Source organism: Zootoca vivipara, chromosome 1, assembly GCF_965207765.1.
Source record: "Zootoca vivipara chromosome 1, rZooViv2.hap1.1, whole genome shotgun sequence".
Taxonomy (NCBI): domain Eukaryota; kingdom Metazoa; phylum Chordata; class Lepidosauria; order Squamata; family Lacertidae; genus Zootoca; species Zootoca vivipara.
In genome coordinates this window covers 92,376,364-92,402,687 of record NC_142582.1, presented here as the reverse complement: position 1 = coordinate 92,402,687, position 26,324 = coordinate 92,376,364, and the positions used below count along the sequence as shown (strand labels likewise).

The 26,324-nt window shown below is 44.4% G+C and overlaps 1 protein-coding gene across 3 annotated transcripts in view; it reads left to right on the top strand.

The window, feature by feature from the left end:
- Nucleotides 1–26,324, top strand: part of TYRO3 (TYRO3 protein tyrosine kinase) — a 64,379-nt gene that overhangs the window by 2,744 nt on the left and 35,311 nt on the right. The window contains exons 2-4 of one of the 3 annotated variants that reach the window (XM_035111776.3): nt 8,705–8,888; nt 13,362–13,462; nt 22,140–22,310. In XM_035111776.3, coding sequence (XP_034967667.2) covers nt 8,705–8,888; nt 13,362–13,462; nt 22,140–22,310 — 456 coding nt within the window. Of the gene's footprint in view, nt 1–8,680; nt 8,889–13,361; nt 13,463–14,523; nt 14,751–22,139; nt 22,311–26,324 lie in introns of those variants that run through there. The other 2 variants (XM_035111768.3, XM_088670569.1) reach the window with 2 other exon arrangements.

Here is a 26,324-nt window from a genome sequence, read left to right as displayed (position 1 = left end):
GACATCAATACCAGGAAAGATTCTAGAGCAGATCATTAAGCAAACGGTCTGTGAGCACCTAGAAAGAAACTCTGTGATCACTAAAAGTCAGCATGGGTTCCTGAAAAATAAGTCATGTCAGACTAATCTGATCTCATTTTTTGACAGAATTACAAGCCTGGTAGATGAAGGGAACGCTGTGGATGTAGCCTATCTTGATTTCAGCAAGGCCTTTGACAAAGTGCCCCATGGTATTCTTGTAAAGAAGCTGGTAAAATGTGGGCTAGACAATGCTACCATTCAGTGGATTTGTAGCTGGCTTACTGACCGAACCCAAAGGGTGCTCATCAATGGCTCCTCCTCATCCTGGAGAGTAGTGACTAGTGGGGTGCCACAGGGTTCTGTCTTGGGCCCAGTCTTGTTCAACATCTTTATCAATGACTTGGATGATGGGCTTGAGGGAATCCTGAGCAAGTTTGCAGATGACACCAAATTGGGAGGGGTGGCTAACACCCCAGAGGACAGGATCACACTTCAGAATGACCTTAACAGATTTGACAACTGGGCCAAAGCAAACAAGATGAATTTTAACAAGGAGAAATGTAAAGTACTACACTTGGGCAGACAAAATGAAAGGCACAAATACAGGATGGGAGACACCTGGCTTGAGAGCAGTACATGTGAAAAGGATCTAGGAGTTTTGGTTGACCACAAACTTGACATGAGTCAGCAGTGTGATGCAGCAGCTAAAAAAGCCAATGCAATTCTGGGCTGCATCAATAGGAGTATAGCATCTAGATCAAGGGAAGTAATAGTACCACTGTATTCTGCTCTGGTCAGACCTCACCTGGAGTATTGTGTCCAGTTCTGGGCACCACAGTTCAAGAAGGATACTGATAAGCTGGAACGTGTCCAGAAGAGGGCAACCAAAATGGTCAAAGGCCTGGAAACGATGCCTTATGAGGAACGGCTTAGGGAGCTGGGTATGTTTAGCCTGGAGAAGAGAAGGTTAAGGGGTGATATGATAACCATGTTCAAATATATAAAAGGATGTCATATAGAGGAGGGAGAACGGTTGTTTTCTGCTGCTCCAGAGAAGCGGACACGGAGCAACGGATTCAAACTACAAGAAAGAAAATTCCACCTAAACATTAGGAAGAACTTCCTGACAGTAAGAGCTGTTCGGCAGTGGAATTTGCTGCCAAGGAGTGTGGTGGAGTCTCCTTCTTTGGAGGTCTTTAAGCAGAGGCTTGACAGCCATCTGTCAGGAATGCTTTGATGGTGTTTCCTGCTTGGCAGGGGGTTGGACTGGATGGCCCTTGTGGTCTCTTCCAACTCTATGATTCTATGATTCTATGATTCTATGATTCTATGATCTTCCTAGAGTTTCTTCTCTAGAGCGATTTTGGCCTTGAATGGAAAGCCTGGACTTTGAAGTCATCTTATTTTACTTGTTATTTGTATTATATTTACTGTTTTTAATTAGGTTTTTAAATTTTGGATTATGCGGAATGCTTTATCTGAGTGGATGTACGGTAGCAACCGAGTAATTTCGTTGTTCCCGCAAGGGGACAATGACAATAAAGATATCTTATCTTCCTGTGGAATTGAGCCAGCTAAATCAAGCACAAATGAGTGAAACTGAATATGTGGCCTGCTGTCACAAGGTGCAGTTTCTCAGTGTTGCTTGATAGCATGGGAGCCCACCTGTAGGTGAATCTGATTTTGTTGGCTGGGCTAGTTATTTGACTTCAGGTTTCTAGCTCCTGATCTGAAGACATAGCAAGTACCCATTAACAGATCCAGGATACCTGCTGACTCCAGCCTTGATAACTGTGATGATCCATTTTCCCACTATTGTACTAGAATAGGAGTTACTCTTCCTGATGTCTAGTGTCGTGGTGTTCTGTCTGGGCCATGAGCTGACAGTTTTAGGTGGGATCTGCCAGGCATCAGTTTCCAGGCTTAGGAGCTTTGTGTGCTTGAACGCTGGAGTCCATATAAATCAAAGTTGTCCCTTGGCTGAGCAAGCATAAGTAGATAAGAGTAAAAAGAGGCTAGGCTGAAAGACAAGCCTAATACACTGGCACCACATTGACAGTACCCTATGGTGCCATGTTTTCAGTTCCCTATGATGTAAGGTTGACAGCATCATGACCAGGAACAAGACTGAGCAGCATTATATAGAATTCCCAATCAATCAGAGTCTGCAAACGCTCTGAAAAAATATGGAAAGGTCAGTGGTAGGAGTGACTGGCCTGTGGCCCTCCAGATGTTGTTGAACTACAACTCCCATCATCTTTAACTATTGGTCATGCTGACTAGGGCTGATGGAAGTTGGAGTTCAATGACATCCAGAGAGCCACAGGTTAGGCACCCCTGGCTATGGTCCATTCCAAGTTCCAGGTTTGTTGTGGACCAGTTCAGTCATTACAGCAGTCATCAAGAACCTTTAGTAAATGCGGTTGCGGCTGCTGCCTATGCATGGTGGCTATCATGCTCTACAATGTGCCCCTTTGCATGAAGAGCCTCCATGTCAGGAGCAAGATAGTCCAGTGGTTCTAGCATGGATCTCATATTCATTGACATAATAAACAGCTCCCATATGTTATGGTCATGATGTGGAGCTGAGTTCCCCTCTACAATATACACAAAGGATCTGGGGCTCTGGTCTTGCACACTTGGCACCTGAGAGAAAAGATTGCTCCCCCATGCAGCCATGTTTCTCCAGTTTCCCATTTTCTTCCCTTAAGAATGCATTTTGGATTCTTTTTCTGGCAGTAATCTACATTCTCAGAGAATTAAACTTAACAAGCTGCCGTGCAAAAGTACCTAGCAGCACTGGGTTGTTGTCAAGTTTAGGTAGCAAATCGTTTCTATAAAGAAATAGATTGGTTGTTGTTGTTTAGTCATTTAGTCGTTTAGTCGTGCCCAACTCTTTGTGACCCCATGGATCAGAGCACACCAGGCACTCCTGTCTTCCACTGCCTCCCACAGTTTGATCAGACTCATGTTGGTGGCTTCGAGAACACTGTCCAACCATCTCGTCCTCTGTCATCCCCTTCTCCTAGTGCCCTCAATCTTTCCCAACTTCAGGGTCTTTTCCAGGGAGTCTTCTGTTCTCATGCGGTGGCCAAAGTATTGGAGCCTTAGCTTCAAGATCTGTCCTTCCAATGAACACTCAGGGCTGATTTCCTTCAGAATGGATAGGTTTGATCTTCTTGCAGTCCATGGGACTCTCAAGAGTCTCCTCCAGCCCCATAATTCAAAAGCATCAGTTCTTCGGCAATCAGCCTTCTTTATGGTCCAGATATCTGTTCCCTAATTGTCTTGGGAACAGTGGATGATTAAAGGCAGGGACCCATAGGAACCAGGACTGGCAAGCAAGTACAACTCACAGGGTGTTCCCAGTGCTGCACTGTTTCCTGTTGAGCGTTTGTCAGGGGTGGCAGGAAAATGTAGAATGTCTCTTTCCCAGTCATGCCATTTACTCTTTTCAATGACAAGACACACTTCACAGTTGGGCAGGATTTTCTGCCCACATTGGTCCCAAAAGGTGGAGCAGCTCAGCTAACTTCCCAGGCTGCCAAGTTGTCAGCTGAACTAACAGAGAAAGCCATTCCGGTTTGCGAGGGGTGTTTATTATGTTTCCTATATAATATAATTGTATACAGTTACATAATTGTTGTCAATTCTCTAAACAGCTGCCATCTGGCTAGGAAAGGTAGGTGGCTAAGAGCCACACCGCTTCTTGAGTCCAAATCTGTAAGAATTGTGAAGCTGCACCTCCTAATTGAGCAACATCTTTTGATTTCCATAATCATTACATTGTGAAGAGACTTTAATGACTAGGTTTTAATTATCTCTGTGCGTAAGAGCTTAATTAGGTAACAATCAGGGTTGGAAATTGGGAATATATATGTGTGTGCATGTGTGCACACTCAATATATATTAAAATTAATCCCTGTTTTTTCCAAACCTTCAGACTAAAGCCAATTGGTCCCTTAAAAATTCCTGTTCTCTGTGCAAAATCCGTCCTTGTACTTTGCCCAGTACACTCCTTCAAATGTGACTTGCACTGTGATTTCTTGGAACCACAGCTGAAGGCGGGAATGTAAATCTTAAGTTGCCTCCCAAATATGTGCTTGTGTGTTATTAACCCTGTTAGCCAAGTGCATTATTGAAAGCTGAGCAGTCTTGTTGCCACAGGGTGTTGCCTACATTTCATAAGACTGCTTGTCATGTCATGCGTGTATTTTAGGTGTATATGGCGTGGCTATGCAGGGCTTGTTATATTCAGTTAGAGGGAGAGATGAGAGGGAGGATGCTTTCTGGTACACACACTCACACACCATTTATGTCATTGTTGAATCAAATAATAAGGGGTTAGATCATGTTTCTTAGTGGCATGATTAATTGCTTAGCCCAACAACAACAAATGCTGCATCTGAACATAAAGTATCATTTTGCCAGCTTCATCGCTCTTAGCAATTTCCACTAAGTTTACAGGAACAACAAAAGGGAGAAAAATTACAAGGATTGCAGCATGGGAACCAGTGAATTAACAGGCTTTGTAATCCAATAAAAGTCCCAATAAAAGAACAACATGCTTTTCTCCTACAGAGGTTCTCTAGTAGGGAATAACATTACTGATGTTGTGCCGGTGGGCTGTACTAACCACAGTTGGGTCCCCTGACACTAGCTTCATGTTCTTACTCTTGCACGGTCAAAAAATTCCCTAATTAATTTATCAGTCTCATGTAGCAGTATGAGCAATTGCTAGCATGCCATAGAAATATGAATGCAATTATATACGCAGGGGATCCTGTGGTCCTGGCACGCTGGGCACATCCTAGTGGGGCATCTTGGAAAGCCAGTGTCATGGCAGCCTAGTACTCCCTGAGGTGGTAAACCTGTGTCTGGGCACTTCAGACTGCTTTTGAGAGCTCACAAAACTGAATGTGCCTTCATACAAAAATCCCACTTGACATAGGATGCTTTTAGATGTGGGGTTGCTCAGGTACCATAAGTGGATTATTAGAAGCAGACTTTTATTTTAAGGCCTGGATATTAAAGCCTGTTGGATTTTCTGCAGAAAGGATTAAAGAAAGAGGAGGAAATGGGCTGGCATTTTGACACTGCACAAAATTACGACACTGCATTTTGTGGACACTGCACAAAATCTGCATGCCTGAGCAGCACCAATCCTGCAATAGACACATCTAGAACCACCCATAGAGAATTAGGTGTTAGAGAGCCTAACCTCATGGGCTGGTTTTCTATATGGAGGAACATTCGGTAATCTGAACTTTCCCCTGGGACAGTCCAGCCACTAGGTTGCCACTTCAGTGAGAACTAGGTAATAGTTACAGTACTATGCTCAGTCTGTTGTAGGGTCAATAGCACAGCAATCCAACACATATCCAAAGCAGGGGTTGGGAAATGTTTTTGCCCAGAGGGCTACCTTCATCTCTGTCCCTGCCCCTGCGGGCAAACTTTGACAGGTAGGTGGAGCAATCCACTTGTCAATCATCTGGTGTCATGATGTCAGCTGATATTGCCCCACCCACTTGTCAAAGTCACTTATGCAGCTGTAGCTTTGGCAGGGGGCATGAGGAACATTACTCTGGGGGCCCACTCAGTTCTGGCCACCAGCCCTGTTCACTGTTTTTTAATGAGGAGCCTCACTTGTAGAGTACTGAGTGATGGAGTTCCTCTGCCTTTGAAAGCTGTCCTACAGAGGAGAAAAAGATAAACATTGTGCATCACCGCATTTCAGTTTTGTGTCCTATTTGCACCTGATACGTTGCTGCCAGGCACTCTGGCAAATCAAAGGAGCTCCAAGGAGGACAATTTGTTGCAGGCCCCCAGGAGATAGCTGGGTCATTTCTGTGGTGGCTTCAGTTGTGGGCTGCATGACACTGAGAACAGGGTGCCTACTTTCCCCTGTGCAATATGAATGGCTGCTTGGTTGCCTGTGGAGGAACAGGAGGACCCTGGGGGTGACTCTTGGTTAGCAGATGCAAATGACAGTTCCCTTTACAAGGTTCTCCTTGAGGGTTGCTACTTGAGTAAACAGAAGAAAGAGTTCTATCACCCACCTAGTTCCATTATGCATGCCTCAGCCTAGCCGCCCATTCTATCAGTGGCAATTCCTCAAATGTCAGTTTTTTGGAGCATCACCTGTCAGGAAGGGAAATGTAACTACTGCAACAGTTACTCAACCCATCCACTGTAGGGAGTTGCATACTCTGCACTTTGGGTTCGTCTTGCTCCATGTGCCAAAGCTCTGAGATGTTTGGCCAGCAGAGACAATAGGCAGAGTGCAGTGTCTGGTGCTCGCTAACAAATGTGACTGAGCCCTTCATTGCCTTTGCCTGTGCATCATCAGAGTTTTCCTGGGTTCTGCATAAAACATGCTACTGACTATGTGCTCCCATGTACGGGATACTCTTGCTATCAGCTGCTGAGTAAGGGAGGGTTGTTAAGCAGCTTCCCCATGTTGCAGGCTAGATGACATTCTGTGACCGTGGGTGTCTGTGTGCTTTGTGCATACACATTTAATTCTTTCAGAGAGGGAGTTAGAGGAGGGGTGAAGGAAGCCTGTGTCCTAATTTGAGACATGATCTTATTCTCCCCAGTGACTCCCTCTACCTTGCTTAACATTTTGGGGAACCTTATTCCTGCAGCCAAAATTAGAGGGGTAGAGTTGAGGCTTTTGTTGAGAGTTCGTGTCTGGGTCCTGAGAAAGGTACTCCAGAAAAACAAGTGCTATTCATGATAATTCATTTACTTTCATCAGACTGTTGGGTACTGTTGCTGGTCTACATTGTTTACTTCATGTGCAGTGTCTCATCATCAACTTAAGCCTTTGGGTGTTCCTAGTTCTTTATATGTGAAATCAGAATGATTCAGCCCCATTCTGTGCATTTTGATATATGAAATTTGTATTTTCCCTGCCTAGGGGTTTTATACCCTTGGTGGGATGCCATGGTTGGCTGCAGAGGTAGTAGCAATTCAATCCTTGACTAAGCCTCTAAAGGCATTTAAAAAACAAAAGCAAAAAAACACGTCCCAGCATGTTACAGTACAGGAAAAGGCTACTCTGGGGGAGATCTAGTACTGGCTAGTGCCAAAATCAACATGTTAAAACAGAGTGAACCATCACTGCCTCTCATGTTGAAAATACTATTTATTTGTTTGCTGTGGGTTGTAAACAATGCTGCACACACGGAGTTCCACTCATGCATGGAACATCCACTTCATCTTCCTGTGTGTCCCCAAAACCTGCTACAGAGGGTCCTCCAATCCTCTGGAGCATATTTTGAAGGAGTGTGGGGGACTCCAGGGAGCAGAAGAGGGGAAAATTTTGTTGTATAAGTGGAAGCCTGTTGTGCAAGTAGAACAAAAGCACTGGATTCAACCCTCTGTCTATTTATTTTTAATGGAATTTATATACCCTCCCTCTTTCCATTGGCATGCTGAAGCTGACAAATAAAGGGAGTTACAGAAACTCGAGACAAAACTATTATAATAAAAATAAGACTATTATGATGAAAACCCATCAATAATCAGATAAAAAAAATGACAGCTGGCACCTTCCTATTCTGCCAATGGTTGATGTTGTATGATACCTACAACAGAGATGGTACAAGAGGCCCGGTCTTCTCTGGAAATTGGCAGCCACATTTTAATCCGCTACCTTGCTGCTTATTTACCATCTTGCTTATTTTCTTCCTTGCCACATATGCTCATCTTCTCCCCAAGCGTTCAAACAGCTTGCATCAGTGTTTGTGCAGCTAACGTATTCCATACATTTTTCTTATTGTGGACGCAATAGCTCTCTCCACCCACACACTTAAACACATTTGAGAGCCCTGGAGCACGTTCTGAATACATCGAACACCCCCACCCCCACCCCAAAGGAAATCTGAGAAACACCACCACCTGCAAATGAATTGGTGACACTCATCCAAATAAGGAATGAGATCAGTAATTTGGCACTACCTCCTGGGTTTGGGGGTTGCCTGGCTACTGGTTGAAATAATCCCACACCACAACATTAAGAAGGGGAGGGAGAAAAGTATGCTCTGTAAATGGTTAGTTCCCTTTCATGCCAAGGCTCTTCACCAGCCTTTTCTTCCGTAGTGTTTGCAAAACTGCTTGGGAGTTTTTGTAATAAAGAGAAAGTGCTTGCCGAACAACACCCCCCTCCCCCTGTGAGTAACTTTCTAAAAATGTCAGCCCTTTACATAGGCGTAGATCAAAAGCCACAGTTTCCTAAAAGCGCATGAATATCACCTGGCAGCCAGAAATCCAGAGAGAATTTTGGGCGGAATTTGTGCTACTGTTCTGAGAATAGCACTTTCAAAAAGCATTGTCAGGGCGCTGCTGCAGTGATGTCTTCTGCATCTGTATCTACCACTGACAGGTTGCTACTGTATGGCTTTCACCCAAATTGATCTCCAAATTGGCATGTTGTTAATGAAGCCCTGCGTGGATTTAACCTCCTCCATTATTCCCTAACTGGAATTTCAGTACTCTCATCCTACAGTCACTCGGCAAAAGTAATAAAGCTCTGATGAGACGTTCAGGTGCCTGCATGTTCTGTTCTCTAGATGTATTGTTGCACTACGGACCACCAACCTTGGCTAATTTGCTGTATTCCCGACCTCCTCGCTCCCCTTTCGTGGGTGTGGAGAGGAGGGAGGTTGCTTTCTTCCAGGTACAAAGGCTACTGGAATGCCAATCAAACTGAAGGTGTCCCAGGGACAGCCTGTGAAGCTGAACTGCAGCCTCGAGGGAATGGATGACCCAGAGATGCTGTGGATCAAGGATGGAGCTGTGGTGCAGAGTGTAGACCAGGTGTACATCCCGGTAGATGAAGAACACTGGATTGGGTTCCTCAGGTAGGACTGATGTATAGAACAAGGGCTTCCAGGTTATATTACATTATTAATTACTATCATCATCTTCATTATCATTATTATTATCATCATTATCACCATCCTCACTACCACCTGCATTTTTTTATCCTGTGACAGACCACTTGGAGTCAGAGCTCATTGCAGTCCACATATTTGCTGTGCAAAACATGGGATTTGCTCCCTGGAATTCCACCCAAACCATTTTTTCTTCCCTTGTTTAAAATCTCAGGTGTTTCCCTAAGACCTTTTCCCATTCTTGTAGTTGATAATAATACTAAGTATTTGAATAGTACCTCAAAGTGCTCACATGCATTATCTAGTGTGATCCAAGCAGTAACTCCGTAAGTACACCAGTATTATTATCCCCCCAGATTTCAGATAAGCCTGAGGCTGAGAGAGTGCCTTTACTAAGGCCACCTACTGAGTTCATGGCGGAGGTGAGATCTGAACTGCAGACTCTCTGATTCATAGCTCATAACCATTCTGCTGCAGCTACACCAACTCTCCAGTTGTGGAGGAAAGAAAGCATAAAGGCAAATGAGCAACAGTCTGGTAAAAAATCAGAAACCAGAGATAGTCTGAACAAGGCTTTCATTGGTCAGAATGAGGTTTAGCTCTTTCCCCCACATTTCCTAATGGTTGTTTCCCAGCCTTACGCAGCACTATCTTCATGACCATCTCCTATTTTATTCATCACTCCAATATAAAATGTTGGTGTGTGGGACCTTGGGAATGGAGGGAGGCAGAGAGGGCTAGATTCCTCCCTGAGATTGGCCAGGAGGGCTGATTTCCCACAGGGGTGTTCAGGCAAAAGAAAGGCTGCTGTTGTAGTCAAGATTAATTGATAAAGAAGAGGGGCAGGTACGGTCCATTTGCTAAGACCCAGTGTTTTAAAAAAACAAATTGCATTGCATTGCTTTCTGTGCCTGGTGCAGAACTTTGCTGTAGAAGGAGGAGCTGAGCTGAGCCAAACCAAACCAAGCCAAACCAAGCCAAACCAAACCAAACCAAACCAAACCAAACCAAACCAAACCAAACCAAACCAAACCAAACCAAACCAGTGTGGTTTCCATCCTCTAATTTTTCACAGGTTTTCAAGATGGCTTACAAAAAAGCAAATAGTTGGGAAAAAAATGTACACTGCAATCTGCTCAATGGGGCTTGGTCCAGAGTAGTCAGTAGCAGATAGCATGGTGGGGCAGCCCTCTTCAGATAACCTCTGGTTGGTCGCAGTGCTGCTGCTTACTAGGAGGTAGAAAGGGAAGGGCAAGGATAGTATGGTACAAGCCTACCAGTGGAAACACCAGATTGGTTCAACTCACTGGTGCATTGGCACCACACCAGCCTCCTCCCCCAGCAGCTTACCTCTCCACCTCCAGGTAAGCATCAGCAATGCAACCGGCCAACGATTAGCTGAGTGGCAGAGCCTCGCCATGTCATCAGCTACTGCGAATGGTCATATATGTGTGAGGAACCTGTGCCTCTCCACATGTTGCTGAATTACAACTCCCATCAGCCCCATCAAGCATATCCAATGGACAGGGATGATGGGAGCTAAAGTTCAGCAACATCTGGAAAGCCAAAGGTTCCCCACACCTGATTATATAGCAGTAATGCAGTAAAAGATGATGCACCATTAAACAAAACCATTCCAATCCAGTCTAGGACATATTGAGGCGTACTGGCACCTGAAATGGCCAGCCCAACCTTTTCTCACGCTTGGTAGCTCCATTAGGCAGGAAGGCCCAGAAAGGCTATTAAGCTCCTTAGGGATGGGAGTTGCCTTATACTGATCAGACTTTGGTCCATCTACATAAGTATTGCTTACATTGACTGGCAGCACCTCTCCAGGGTTTCAGGAAGAGGTCTTCTATCCCAGGGACCTTCTGCAAAGCAAGTGCAGTACCACTGAGTTACAGCCCTTCCCTCAATTCCCCTGTGTGGTTCTCTAAGACAGTGTTTCCCAACCTTGTGCCTCCAGCTGTTTTCGGACTACAATTCCCATCATTCCTGACCACTGGTCTTGCTAGCTAGGGATGATGGGAGTTGTAGTCCCAAAACATCTGGAGGCACAAGGTTGGGAAACACTGCTCTAAGACCAACATTTGCAGCAGACAGTATCTGTCCTTCTGATACTGGGAGCTTTCCCCTTTTCTGGCCTAGCCTGAAGGCAAATGACAAGGAAAGCTTTACAGCCCCCCTTTCACCTTGTTTGTTCCAATGTGCTCTGCGGCAAAACTGGAGATGTACTTAAAAGTTTCCTTGCTCTCATTTATTCCCACCATGTCCCTTCTCTCCTGGTCTCTGACTAAAAAGAGATGCCCTAATTAAAGTCAGACTTCTGGGACTAGAGCGGAATCCTGTTGGGAGGGGAGAGGATGTGTCATACAAACCAAGTCTTAGTCATCCCCACAAGAGATGTTCCAGCACATTTACTCCATCATTTAGATCAAGCCAAGCGTTCTGCATTTGGGCCAATTATCATAAGGTAAAATATTCAAGGATAGTTTGCTTAGGATGTTGCGGCGGGGCAGGTGCAGCGGGTGGGCGGGGGGTGGGAGAGGAAAAGTGTCAGTCATCTTTCGAGATACTGTTTGCAAGTACAGTAATTACTGCAACAATTGCCAGAAGTATACAAGAATTACCTATTCCCAAATCCATCTCTCCGGAGGCCTTTTGAATTAAATAGTTACTTGAGAATCTTGGATTCCCAACAGAGCCCTTGAAATGAAAATGTCCTCCTGGAAACACTTGTTTTACAAGGAGCCGGGATGAGTGGGGAGAGGATATATTGCTGCATTACAGAAAACAGCATTGAAATAGCACCTCTGGCAGCCCTAATTAAATACCTTGTAGGCTGTTGCACTGGTGCCTGATTTAGCAAATTGATAGGCGGATCAGCGAAAGCTCAGAGTGGAGCTGCTGGTTGTCCCTTCCCAATCAGAATGACACTTGAGTTTCATATGGTCACCCTGTGAAGATCTGCCACAGCTGAAATTGGTAGGGGCTGGGCTGACTTTGTCCTGAGGCTATCGCAAGCTGAAGGGGTCTTCAGTCTGATGTTAATTGACATATGTGTCTGAACTTGAGGAACTGTGGACAGAATTTCTCCCTTGGTTCGTGGTTTAAAGCAACATTCTATGCATTCAGTTACTCTCTACCTTGCTTCCCACTTTGTAAGAAAAGATTAGTATGTGAAATATTTATTTAGGTTTATGCAGTGCTGAATAAGGCCAGAGATGAAGAGCTCCAGCTCTGAGTCATCACCTTGATGAGGGAATGTTTGCTCCTTCCCTTTCACTCTTGTCTAACCAACACATTTGCTTTCTCCGTGTGTTTTAAGACTCCAGTCTCAGGGTTAGAGCGGCTTGGCAGACTCTTTTTTTCCAAGATAAGGGCAGTTAGACTTCCTGGAACCAGGCAGTTAGCTCATTCACGTTCTGCAGACAGGAATTACATGGCACTTGGCTAATTAATTTGTGCAGTATTTCAAGATAAGCACTTATTTCTCCTGTGTGAGTGCTAAAGATTCCTTCACTATTTTGAAAAGGGTAGCTCCCACCCTCCAATCTCTGTCTCAGTCTCCAAAATCATGTGTCTCTGGTGGAAGGGCTGTAGCCCAGTGATGGAGTATTGCTTGCAGGTTCGCCAGCATCTCCAGGTAAGGCTGGGGAAGGCCCGTCTTTGAAATCCTGCCAATCAATTTGGACCTGGGGGGGGGGGCACAACATGGTGCCCTCCATGTCTTCCATCAGCTCCAGCCAGCATGGCTAGTGATCAGGGATGATGGGAGTTGTAGCCCCAACAATATATGGAGAGTAGAGGACTAGACTGACCAATATTCTGACTCAGTACAAGGCAGCTCCCTATGTTCCTGACCTATTTTCTGTCACTTGTGGTATGGCATATGCTTTGCACTGATTGGCTAATCTTCTCTAAAGAGCTCCTTTTGCTTCGTGGTACCCACACAAATAGGTGGAAGGATCACCGCATGGTTTATTGCTTTCCCTGCATATTCAGGCTGGATGCAGTCATGGGCCACTGTAAGGCCACAATTTAACATGTTCTCTGGAATCCTGGGAAACAAATGCTTCTCAGGATATGGCAAACTGCATTCCTCTTGCAGAGCCAAAAACCAGCGGTGACGCAGCAAGTCCTGGGTTCATTTGCTGGCATCTGCAGCTGACGTAAACCTGGGTTGCAGATGTGAGAAAAGCCTCAGTGTGAGGCTTTGGGCAATTGTTTGCAGTAATGGGCCAGATAGAGCCGGGGCCTTGTAGTTAGGACAGCTTTTCTGTGATCACATGTGTACATGCTGAAGCAGGAGGGCTTTCCTATTTCGGAAATGGCTCCAGTGTTTGTAGCTCACTGGATGGAATTGGAAGAGCTTGTGATGACAGCTGCTTGTTTATGCCACAGTGCCATTTACGATTCATCTCTCTCTCAACACTTTAGCTTGAAGTCTGTGGACCGGAAAGACTCTGGGAAGTACTGGTGCCAAGTGGAGACCAACGGGAAGAAAGAAGAAACGCAGCAAGTGTGGCTCATTGTGGAAGGTAAGGACCCTGTCATTGGCTCTTGCCCAAGGCAGACATGCTGAGCACGCAATAGTTGGCCGCATGCAGAAGTTGTGAGAAGAGATTGCCTGGCTGATGTTGGCTCATTTCCAGTGTCTGTGCTGCTATGACCAAAACTACTATGCTGTCGCAGCAACCATCTAAAGATCAGAAGAGAGTGGTAGCTGGTGTAGGGGGGCCTATCACACAATTTTTGCTGGGTCTTTAGTTCTGAAAAATATTGAGTGCTTCCAACATTATGTCTGCCAACTTTCATTTCAAAACATGCCCAAGAAACAGCTAGAATTAGCATCTTCATAATGTTTGAATGGTGAGTGTGATATCAGATAGGTTAACCAAAAGTAGAGACATAATTGAAAGGTGCCCTGGAGGTTAGGTACCACAGGAGGCAAGTTTCAGGCATCTCAGATTAAGGGGCTGGCTTGGAAATATATATTTTTTATAAGGCTGGGTGTGTCTCTATTGGCTTTTCAGGTCAGCTGACCACCTTCAGACTACAGCAGGCACTCCCAAACTCGGCCCTCCAGATGTTTTGGGACTACAACTCCCATCATCCCTAGCTAACAGGATCAGTGGTCAGGATGATGGGAATTGTGGTCCCAAAACATATGGGGGGCCGAGATTGGAGATGCCTGGACTACAGTGTCCAATGAGAGCAATGGGAACAGTACCTCAGCCTAGAAAGCAGCCTCCACTTACAGAGCCTAGTCTGCCTGATTCAGAAATCAGAATGCTAGTGACGTAGGTGAAAAGGTGCTAGAAGCCAGGTACTCTGGAAGTCCTGGTTCTAAATCTCCATCGGTGCCTTATAGAAAATGAATTTTTGATTAATATAAGGTTGCAGTGGTTTTTCTAGGCTGAAACCCCATGAGGTAGGTTGGGCTGAGATGCAGCGGTTGGCGCAAGGTCACCCAAATGAGGGTTTAAACCCTGATCTCCCAGGCCCTAGTCTGCATCACCCTGGCTCGCACAAACTGCACGCACAAACCTAGAGGATACACTGAACAGCACTCTGGCCTGGTATCAACATAAATATGTACCATTTAGAGTGGGTGGCTCCCTGCATTTGCAGCTGTACGTCCTTCCAGGGCTATGATGCTAGCAGACCTCATAAAGCTGCCAGCGTCAGATCTGTATGCTCCCTGGAAGGGAATCTGCAGCGGCTGCAGGCAGAGTTACATCGTTGATGGAGTAGGCAGCGCTCTCCTGTCTGACTCACAGCTGAATCAGTGTCCCAGCATGGGCTCAGAATACTGTGCTGCTTCAGGTATTTGTCTTTTTCCATGAAGAACTTTGTGTTTCCCAGTCATTAGAGGTTTCATAGTGGTTTGTTTTTAAGAAGAAGAGATGTAATCTCCAGGGGCAGTTGGTGCCTGGATGTAATGCAGAGGTGTATGTTTAGACTAACGTTTGCCACGCTGGAGAGAAAGGAGGTGCCTATTACTCCCCAGCCAGGAGTGTTTTAATACGTCCTTTCTTTGTCCTCAGGGGCGTGCCTTCGACACAACCATTAGGTGGAACGGGCCCTTCTGTTTTGCAATGTCTGTACTGGAGCTTGACAGCAAATTATTGACCCTTTACTGGCCAAGCTGCCAGGAAGCTCAGCTCAATTCTATGTTAAATATTTGCTTGGAGATAAAGATAAGTGTCATTGATGGAGGAAAATTTCTATCAGGGTCGGAGAGTATGATAAGACTGTAATTAACTGCCTGAAGGTGGAATGATTATTATTTGTTATTCTGTATATAACTGAGCTGCTGTTACTGTGCCACACTCTTTTTGTGGCTCTATTAAAAAAAAGGATCTTCAGATTTGTGGCGGTGGGAGGATAATGAATGAACAGGATATGTGCTTGTGCAGTGTGGATAATAATGGGTGTATGAGAAAGAAATTGAGGAGAGATGCATCTGATGAAGTGAAATGTCATCCACTGAAACTGATTCCATGGTACATGTTTTAATCTTTAAGGTACCGCAAGATTCTGTAACAGAACATTTGATGAGCCTGAGTTCAAATTGCTGCTTAGTGCAAGGGCAGGGACTACAATTTGGGACTACAATTCCCATCATCCCTAGCTAACAGGACCAGTGGTCAGGGATAATGGGAATTGTAGTCCCAAACATCTGGAGGGCCAGAGTTTGCCTATGCCTGCTGTATTCCTTTGTGAACTATCATCCAGAGGCCACATGCCAGTAGTGAATGTGGTCCCAATTTAGGCAAGGCCAAATGCACAATCATGCACAGCCAATGCACAGCCAATGTACTGCAGATAATAATTAAATGCAGGGATGTGGGAACCTGTGCCTCTCCATATGTTATTGGACTACAGCTCCCATCATCCATTACCATTGGCCATGCTGGCTGGGGCTGATGGGAGCTGGACTCCAACAACTTCTGTAGGGTCACAGGCTCCCCATCACTGATGAAATGAGACATCTGCAGCCCTGATGAAGATCCTTTCGCCATAGAATAGCATTGTACATCTCAGGGCAATAGAATATGTACTGTATAAGCACTTTGTGTCAACTTTATCACGTTGACATATATGGCAACTCAGAAAATGTTTGCAGTTCCAGAGGAAAATGTTTCAGCATACAAAGAGGGTTACTTTCCTCTCCCTCTCTTCAAGGTCTGCAGCAAGGATGAGTGAGCATCCTTGAAATCTTAATGACCAGCCATTAGTGATAATCATGTAAAACCCTTGTAATATTGCTGAATACCGTGTATACATAGATTCTCTTACAATTTTGTTTGGTAATGAAACAGCACACCATTGCTAATGTACACAAAGTCTGCTACCGTCTGCCTAAGATTAAAGGTGCCCAGGTATGTCTAACTTCACATTGAAAGAGACACCATTAGACTTTGGCATCCTTGTTATAAAAACGCTCTGCATATATATAACCTAATCCAGAAGCTAACCAGCTTCTGCTTCCTTAACCCGACATCTAAAGGTCAAACTGTACTTAAGAAATTATTTTATTGAATTTAGAGCCAGTACTGCCAGAGGGCTATCAGATTTGGCATTATGCTTCTTATTTAGGAGCTAAAACTAAAGAAGCTGCCATTTAAAATTGGTTCCCAATATTGAAGCAAGATTTCCTAATTTGAAACATACGTGTTATTTGGTGCATGAAAGAATAATGCAGTAAGGAGAGAGCTAGGAGTAAAATGGCACACTTAGGCAGCAGGCTTCCAACTTTTCTTTTTGGACCTCTGTGTGTCAAAGAGTGATGGGAGAAGGGGCCTCTTAAAATATTTTCCCCTTGGTTACTTGTCTTGCTCAAAATACCTCCCAGCTGCTTTCCCACTTGCTTGGGCAAAGGCACAAGTACTCATTATATTTTTCTTCTAAGGGTGGAAAAGCACTGCCTGCCGGCAGAGAGTTGTCAGAGGGAAGGATGCTGTATTGAGCTTCCCTTCCCCTCACTGCTCAAATTTTGTGGCCTCCTTGCTTTTTTAAAAATGTATGAGACTGTTGAATGCATCTGCTGCATAACATCCAGTTTTGCCTTTACCGTGTTACACTGTCAGGTATCAAATGACAGGTGTGTGTTAATGTTTGCGCTAGACCAGAGATACATAGGGCCACCTGATGAATGGCTTAGCGGAAGAGACATTTGAACCAGGGACTCCATGACTCAGAACTCACCCATCATCCTCTCTCATAAATAAAAAGGGCAGAAAAAGGAAACCTATATTTGATGGTAAGAAAGTTTGCTCAGGAGCTTTTCATAGTTTTATTGTACACGTGTGTCCTCAGTAGTAAACAAGATTGGATGATAAGCAAATAAAAGTACTACAGAGGTGGGGGCGGGGGGCGGTATCTACCCTGTGGCTTGGTTGCTGTGTGTGTAGTTAATTTCATTTCCTTTATCTTGTTTTGAGTAAAATAGCTAACTTGAATAGCTTATTTTGAAGTGCAAATATTTCTAGGTACTTACATGACAAAGAGCATGAAAGGTGTTGACAGGGAGTGTTGTCAGGTGTGTTTATCAGCACAGGAACGGAACCTCAAAACCTATATTTAGAGCCTTGAATAATATGTTGATTGCCTGAGCTCCCACATATCAAATAGGTCTTCTGCCTACGTATTTTGCCATGATATCATCAGCAACTCATGGTGTTTGGCGTGGGATCTAGCTGTGTTGGATATTAACAGAATGACATCTGACCATACTACAATTCCTCTTCTAATCGGTTTCCAGGAAAGTTTTGTTGTCCCACTCTGTTTACCCAGGGACATGTGGTCTTTATCATACTGTATTATTTGCTTTCCCCAAGATTTGACTATTGTGTTTTACATTGAATTGTACCTGAAATTCAGGGCTGGCCCAAGGCATTCCCAATACCTTCTGCCTGAGGCTCCTGCCTCAATCTGCATAATGGTTGGATAGGCCCTGTTGAAATCAGCTAGAAGCAAAAAGAATGTCACTTCTAGAATAATGGCTTTATCTGCAGCACAATGGCCATTGTTTTCAGGAATTGCAAAACTTCCACAGGATGATAGGACTGAGCTTTCAGGTGCTGTATATTCCAGAAGACCTCATGCTTCAAGCAGTCAGTGTTATCAGAAACTGTTTGCATGATTGCTATATTTGTGTGTGTGGTCAAATAGTTAATAAGCGGCCAGGTGACTTGAAAGCGAGAAGAACCATTAGCAAGGTTTCTTGCCTTGCCTTTGTTTAATCTAGCTGTGATGTCACGGTCTAAATACCTCCTTGGCATTTTCCAGCCAAAGTTCAGCACTTTAAAAATTGCATTGATTTCATTGTGAGATGTGGGGATGTGCTTTGTTCTTTTCGTTTTAACTGATTTTTAACTTCAAGTAACAAAACATATCCATACAAGGAATGCATGTCTTAGTAGCTGTACAGAAAGTAAAGAAAAATTGTGACTGATGGTTGTTCTCTCAGTTGTTTGTCTTCATTTGGTTGAGGTCCCAGTTGATTTTTTTAGTTTCCAGTTGTGTGGAGGCAGGTTTAATTATGCCTTCATAAATTATTAGGCGTTTGAATGGGTAACCCGATCGCTTCCTTATCCCTGCTCAGTGGCAGATTTTGGTCTTTCAGATTTCAGCACACACACACCCCGCCCCATCTCTTGAATTCCGCTTTGCTCAGTTCACTATGTCATAGCTGCCATGCCCTGCAGCGCACCCAGTGTGGCAGAACTGGTCATGCAGCCCTAACTCCACCTCTGGCCTGCTTCATGGAGGGCTGTGGTGTAATTTTTAAGTTCACTTCTGCATTGCAGTGTTCCTGTGCAGGGATTATGGTGCATTCCTTGCAGGCCAGATCTGCTGCATCTGTGGCTCCTGCTGCCCCAGGCAATCACTTCACCTTGCCTCATGGGTGGGCCGGCCCTGCTCATGGGCATAGGCAGGGGGGCAGGAGGGGGCAATTGTCCCCCCTAGAAGCAAAGGCTGAGGGGCGCAGCAGTGTGGCAGCCCCAGGCTCCCGCTCCCGGCGCGAAGCTCCAGAGTCGCGCAGGGAACGCGAGCCTGTGGCTGCCTCCTCCGCGTCTCCCAGGTCTTCGGAGGAGGCGGCCCCAGGCTCCCGCTCCCAACGCGAGCCTGGGGCCGCCTCCTCCGAAGACCTGGGAGACGCGGAGGAGGCAGCCACAGGCTCGCGTTCCCGGTGCGACTCTGGAGCTTCGCGCTGGGAGCGGGAGCCTGGGGCCGCCTCCTCCGAAGACCTGGGAGGCGCGGAGGACGCAGCAACAGGCTCACGTTCCCGGCGCGACTCTGGAGCTTCGCGCTGGGAGCGGGAGCCTGGGGCCGCCTCCTCCGAAGACCTGGGAGGCGCAGGCCACGTGGCCCCACCCAAATTTCCGCTGTGCCCCCTCCCCTCCCGCCCCTTGCCCCCGCCCCTTGCCCCCACCCCTAATTTTGATCCTGGCTACGCCCCTGCCCCTGCTCCACTTTATACAGTGGTACCTCGGTTTATGAACACAATTGGTTCCGGAAGTCTGTTCATAAACTGAAGTGTTCATAAACTGAAGCGAACTTTCCCATTGAAAGTAATGGAAAGTGGATTAATCCGTTCAGGATGGGTCCGCAGAGTACTTAAACTGAAGCGTTCATAAACTGAAGCATGGGTGTAATTGGTTCCAGAAGTCTGTTCATAAACTGAAGCGTTCATAAACTGAAGCGAACTTTCCCATTGAAAGTAATGGAAAATGAATTAATCCGTTCCAGATGGGTCCGCGGCGTTCATAAACCGAAAATTCATAAACCGAGGTGTTCATAAACCGAGGTTCCACTGTAGTTCGCTTCTTAACTGCAGCTTGTAGGGAACAACAACCCATGGTCACTATTTAAGATGAAACCAAAGCTTCCTGGTTTGTTTCTCCCGCTCACACCAACTGGGAGGATCAATTGGGCAGCATGATCAGGCAAGCATCTCATGTTTAGTAAACCAAGATAAGCAAAGCCAGAAATTCCAGTTTATTGTGATGTGTGAACATGGCCAATGAGAGTGGCACAAGATCGTGTCATTTAGATACCCACCCGTGTGAGCAAGGGACAGTTCTGGACAAAAACTAAAACTAAGACTTCAGCAGGAATTTTTAAGAAGAATACTGTATATAGAAAAGAAAACAACAAGAAATGTTATGGCCATCAGTCTCACTCATCCAAGATCCAGCATTTCCAGATCAAGCTTTGATCACACGGAGGTAACATGGTGGAGTGGGGAGACTTTTTGGCCCAGTGGGTCATATATTTATCTTCACTCACCCTGTTGGCCAACTTTGATGGGTGGGCAGAACAAGCCACATGTCAGTCATCTGACACCACAATGATTACATGTGATTGACAGGTGGGCACATTTACTCACCTGTCAAAGGTAGCCTGCTGTGTGAGGGAGATGTGATCAAACTCCCCACATATAAGCTGATGTGTAGGGAGTTTAGCCCTGCTCCCTACCTGCCCCACACCTGATGTTCCATATGATGTCAGGTGTGAGGCATATGATGTCAGAGGTGGGGCAAATGGAGAGATTCCCCAACCCCAAGCAATGGTTTTCATAGAGAAACTCACATTGTTCCCCAGAACAAGTCTATCTTGCAATCAAATTAACCTCAAAACTCATTTTTAGTACATTTTGAGCTATGCCTTCTCACACTTAAATTTTTGGTTTCTCTGAAATTTCATATTGTGATATTTAGATTTGCAATCTAGTATAATTTTTCTATATTCCTTTTGAGTTCTATCAAAAATTTTTACAGTTTTAAATAAGCAGTTGGTTTTTAGCTAAGTTAGTGTCTGACAAAACTCCTTTTTCCCACAGACATTTTGAAAAGTACTACAGGACGTGTATTAATTATATTTCATGTTTAGAGTACGGCATGGCTCCAGGTTCAGCATGACTCTGTGAATGCATTTTTAATATATGCCTAAAAACCCCAAGGAAAGGTGTTCAAAGTCAGATCACAAAAGAATAGTATGTCTTCTAATTAACAGTGACTGTCTTCAGAAGTTAGGCATCATGCTTTCATTATGCCTTTGAAACATTTACTTAGGAACCATGAGAGGTGTTTTATATGTGTATTATTACTAATGAATATCTTGGCATTTGTTCTTACAATTTCTCAGATTTACCACTTCATAGCATTGTTCTCCAAGCAGTTAGCAATAAAATTTAAAAAGTGAAAACAATAATAAATTTCACTTTTAAAGCCACAATAAAACTGGAGCAATGTACTCTTCCAATAGAGTATGTTGACTAATACAGTGGTACCTCGACTTACAAAGACGATCCATTCCGCAGCCGTCTTCGTAAGTCGAAGTCTTTGGTTGTCGAAGTGCCCGTTCTGCGCATGCGCGAAGTGCGATTTCATGCTTCTGCGCATGTGCTGACCGCGCGCGCAGGGCACGCACAACGAAAAGACTTCTGGGGTTGTCGACTTCGGAAGTTGAAACCTTCAGAAGTCGAGTCGTTCGGATGTCGAGGTACCACTGTAATTTCATGGCCCCAGACCAGCTAGGAAATTCTCTATGCAAACAGATATTATTATTATTATTATTATTATTATTATTATTATTATTATTATTATTATTATTATTATTTCCTTCATCCTGAGGTCCCAGGACAGGTTACAGTAATAAAACCACATGCATTTCCCAAGGGTAATCATGAAGCCACTTTTTAGAAATCTGGAATTTCACTGATCTGCTTGGGAGAACAAATGGAGAATTGAATCTGGTCCCCACCACCACTTCTCCTCCTTCTCTGCTAAACAGCTGATTGGTGGGATCCAAACTTTTCAACCAGGGCTATGCATTTGCAGCCTCCGCTGCTGCTCTGCTTAACTGGGGCCCATGCCTGATAATTTCAAAGCCCATCAGGAAGTCTTTAAAAAGGGAGTCTTTAAAAATAACCTTTCCTGCTGCTATTCCATTCAGTTATATCATAGTGTAAATGTACACGGGACAAAATGGATCCTGTACTGTAGGCTGCTCTAACCAAAGAGAAAAGGGCAAAGATGTACCATAAATGTAAAATGTTCCATTTCTTAAAATATGTGTGGTTTATTTTAGAGCCCTGGCTGCCAATGTTCCGTACAAACTACTGTGAAAGAATTTAAAGAAACGGTTTCAGCACATCATAATGAAAACTCTCCCACTGCTAACATTTATGCTTTGTTCTTCTAGGTGTTCCTTACTTCACTGTTGAGCCAGAAGATCTGTCTGTTATCTCCAATACTCCTTTCCAACTATTTTGTGCTGCAGCTGGCCCACCTGAGCCGGTGACAATTGTCTGGTGGATGGGCGATTCCAAAGTTGGTCGTTCCGACGTCTCCCCCTCCACCCTAAATGTACCAGGTAAGGCTTTCTCCTAGGATAAATAAGGTCCTTAGAAAAGGAGTGGAGTGGCTTATGAAGAGACCATACAACTTGCACCAGTGTCATGTTGCTGGTGTTACGTGAGACTAAAAAGCAAGTGAGTATCCAGTACAGTCATACCTCAGAGGTTGAATGGAATCCGTTCCGGAAGTCCATTCGACTTCCAAAACGTTCGGAAACCAATGTGCGGCTTCCGATTGGCTGCAGGAAGCTCCTGCAGCCAATCGGAAGCTGCGGAAGCCCCGTCAGACATTCGGCTTCCAAAAATAGTTCGCAAACCGGAACAGTCACTTCCGGGTTTGGGAGCCAAAACGTTCGAGAACTAAGTTGTCTGAAAACCAAGGTACGACTGTATACAGTAGAGGTCACCAAAGAAGAGGTTATCTCTGGTAAAATTTCCATGGAATTTCCATGTGGGGCAAACTAGTTAACTGCAGAACAAATATGCCTTCTCAAAAACAAAAAACAAAAAAAACCATACTCCACTCATTCTAGGTCTTCTTCTTGATGTATATTTTTGTTAACAGATTTTAATTTTTTTCCCAATTGGTTTATCAGTTCGAATGCTTTAAGCTGTTCTGAGTGCTTCTGTTTCCTCCAGCATGGCAGAAAGCCAGCCCCATTGCAGCTGAAGGGAAATATAATAGAATAGAGCAGCAATGGGAAACTTGCAGCTACTGAAACATTCCTATGCAGTTGAAGGAACCTTGTTGGAACTCAGTGGTCTAGCTATACAACGTTCCCAGACCTTCGTACTGAAAGGAATGGAGGAAGGACTTGGTACTCACTCAGCAATGTATCGGGACAAAAAGCCAGAAACTTTCTCCCCCATTTTGTCCTAATGTCATAGACAAAGGGTTGATCCTACTGAGTCATCAGATTTCTCACATGTACCCTCGCTATTATGATCTCCTTTATCCCAAAACAACAGCAGTTAGGATGGTGAGATCAAAGGCAGGTCTCCTGCAGCTTTAATAAGTTGGTTGGAGGAAGGAATTTCAGCAAGTGCAGTTTGCGTGAAAGCCCATGCTAGATGTAGCATGCATGGAAAGCAAATACACACACATAGTGTGTATGTGTGTGTGTGTGTGCATACACAGACAGGTTATGTATCCAAACTAACACATAACCATAAAAACAGAAACAGCATTTCAGTATAAAACAAATTAGAGAGATGCAGTTACATGCAGTCAAGCTTTTAAGATGAATCTATGTAGACCAACCACAACGAGGACTGAGTCATGGGAGGAGTATTTATATGACTCTCTCTATTTACTGTATATAGTAAATAAAAAATAGAGACGAGTCCACATCAAAACTGGCCAATTTGGCTTCGGCCCAGACTATATGTCTTTGTCTGACCAGACATTCAGATGAAGCAATGTTACCTACATTAGCAAATAGAACTTTTGATGCTTTCCAGTATTGGGCTATTACCAATCTGGTTGCTGATAGCAACATAAACGATTGATTTTTATAAGTTATAGGAGGATTGACATTTGTGTTCTCAAGAAAGAAGGGCCACGGAGCTTTGCTTGTAGGTTCTTTCTCTGAAGGGAAGAGGAAGGATCAGAAGGTGAACCTGGGTGTGCTATCTCTGGGTCACACAGTTCCTGAGGCATGCAAGAAGGAGCATGTTTGGGTGTGGGGAGCTGGTGTTGCAGGAAAGAGCAGCAAAATGTTTAAAGGAAATAATAATTAGCCAAGGGGGTGGGGAAGTGGGGCAGGGCCAACATTTCAGCAGTCAGCCGATTTATCTTCAAACACTAGATTGCTGCACCTTCCTCAGAGCAGAGGGCCTGCATTTTCTTTTTGTACCTGGAAAACACTGCGGACGTTTTGGGTGTTACCACCACCGTCAAGAAAAGCAATGCTCTTATTAGAATTGCTTGATCTGTTATCAGCCAGAATATATCACCTTTTGTTTTAAAATTTATCTTGCCATCTCTCTCCATCTTTTGATCTTCCACTCCTACTCTTAATTTTCAGCAAGGATAATGCAAGCTTACTTCAGACATGCTTTGTCAGTGCATCACACTCCTAAAATGCAGCCTCAGCTACTGTTTCAGACTCTGGTTTGTCCTGTACCAAGGACAGTGAAGCAGGCAAAAGCTCAGATAGAAACTTCAGAGTCATTTCTCCCTCAAGCTTCACCAGGAGTGTCCCAGTTCCGCTTTTTAATTTGAAATCATCGTTTTGTCTTTCACAAAACTAGAGACATAAAAAGTAAACTAGCCCTTTAAAAAGAAAAACGAAAAACAGAATAATACTTTGAAAAAGAAACCTAAGTATCATTAGCTCTCAGAGTCATCCGAGTCCAGTCTAAGGACCCAGTTTTTCTAAACAACAGCTCTGTGCTTCCTGTGAGCAGGATGTCAATAATGCTGAGTTAGGTGGCATTCCAGAGGCCTTGTTCTTTATCACTTAATCCCTATGTGTGTTAAAGGGCAAAGTAAACATTCCAATAAGTATTCCCTTCCTGGCTGAGCAACCTTCTGCCCTGTCATAATTACAGGCACCTTGAGGCATTGCTGCTCGTCCAGGGACTCTCATATAGCTCACTTGCTAGCAGCACTTTCTTTGAGCAAAGAGAAGGTCTGGTATTTATGGTTCCTCTGGGTGGGAAGATTGTCTGCAGCCATTTTGAATTGCTCTTCAGACGTATGGCAAGCCATGTCAGAACTGTAGATTTTGGCGAATTACTTTTAAAAAAGCTCAACAACTTTGGACAAAACTAAAAAAGAAGAAGAAGAAGAATCTCAACAACTTTTCTATCTGGATTTTCACATTTTGAAATATGGTAACCCAGGTTAGGGTTGCCAGACTTAATAGAGGACAGGACTTCTGTGCCTTTAATTGCCCTGCTCTCTTTTGAGTCTGGAAACCTTAAAGAGAAACCAGCAGACTCAAAAGAGAGCAGGGCAATTAAAGGCACAGAAGTCCTATCCTCTATTGAGTCTGGCAACCCTAAGTACATGGTGTAGTCTAAATGGGACCATTGTCATCTGAATGTTGTTGTTATTTCAGTTTTGACAACCTGAAAGGGCAGGTTTCTGCCTTGTGTTGAAACCCTCAATTTTAAAAGACTATTTATATAAACACTCATATTCTGGTGTACAGACAAAACCATAATCCCTTTTCAGTCTTCTGCTTCTGCCCACATGAAAAATAACATTAACCTGATCTGTAACTAAGGGATTAAATGATTCCTCTCCTCTCCCCCCCCCCCGCCACCCCTTCCAAAGTACTGTATATAACTACTAAACTTGACAAAAGACAGATGCAGGAAAAGTTGTGCTATTGCGGGGCTGGGGACATTTTGGCTCCTCAGATGCTGGACTACAACTCCCATCATCCCTGGTCATTTGCCCACGCTGACTGGGCCTAATGGGAATTGGTTCCCCCAGCCCTGTGTTTTTGTCTTTGCTGGTTGGGGAGGTACCACTTTTGCAGCTTTGCGTGCTCCAGATTCATGCCCATATTAACAACCAGAAACAACCTACCATGTGTTTCTAGACTCTTAGGCCAACATTACACACACATTAATGGTGTGTGCATGCATTCCCCAATATAAAGCGCAAAGCTGAAAATAGGAAATAGTACAGTCATACCTCGGTTTAAGTACGCCTCGGTTTGAGTACTTTCAGTTTAAGTACTCCGCGGACCCGTCTGGAACAGATTAATCTACTTTCCATCACTTTCAATGGGAAAGTTCGCTTCAGGTTAAGTACGGACTTCCAGAACCAATTACAATCATACTTTGGGTTAAGTATGCTTCAGGTTGAGTACTCCACGGACCCGTCTGGAACGGATTAATCCACTTTCCATTACTTTCAATGGGAAAGTTTGCTTCAGGTTAAGTACACTTCAGTTTAAGTACTCCGCGGACCGTCTGGAACAGATTAATCCACTTTCCATGGGAAGGTTCGCTTCAGGTTAAGTAAGCTTCAGGTTGTACAGACTTCTAGAACCAATTGTGTACTTAAACTGAGG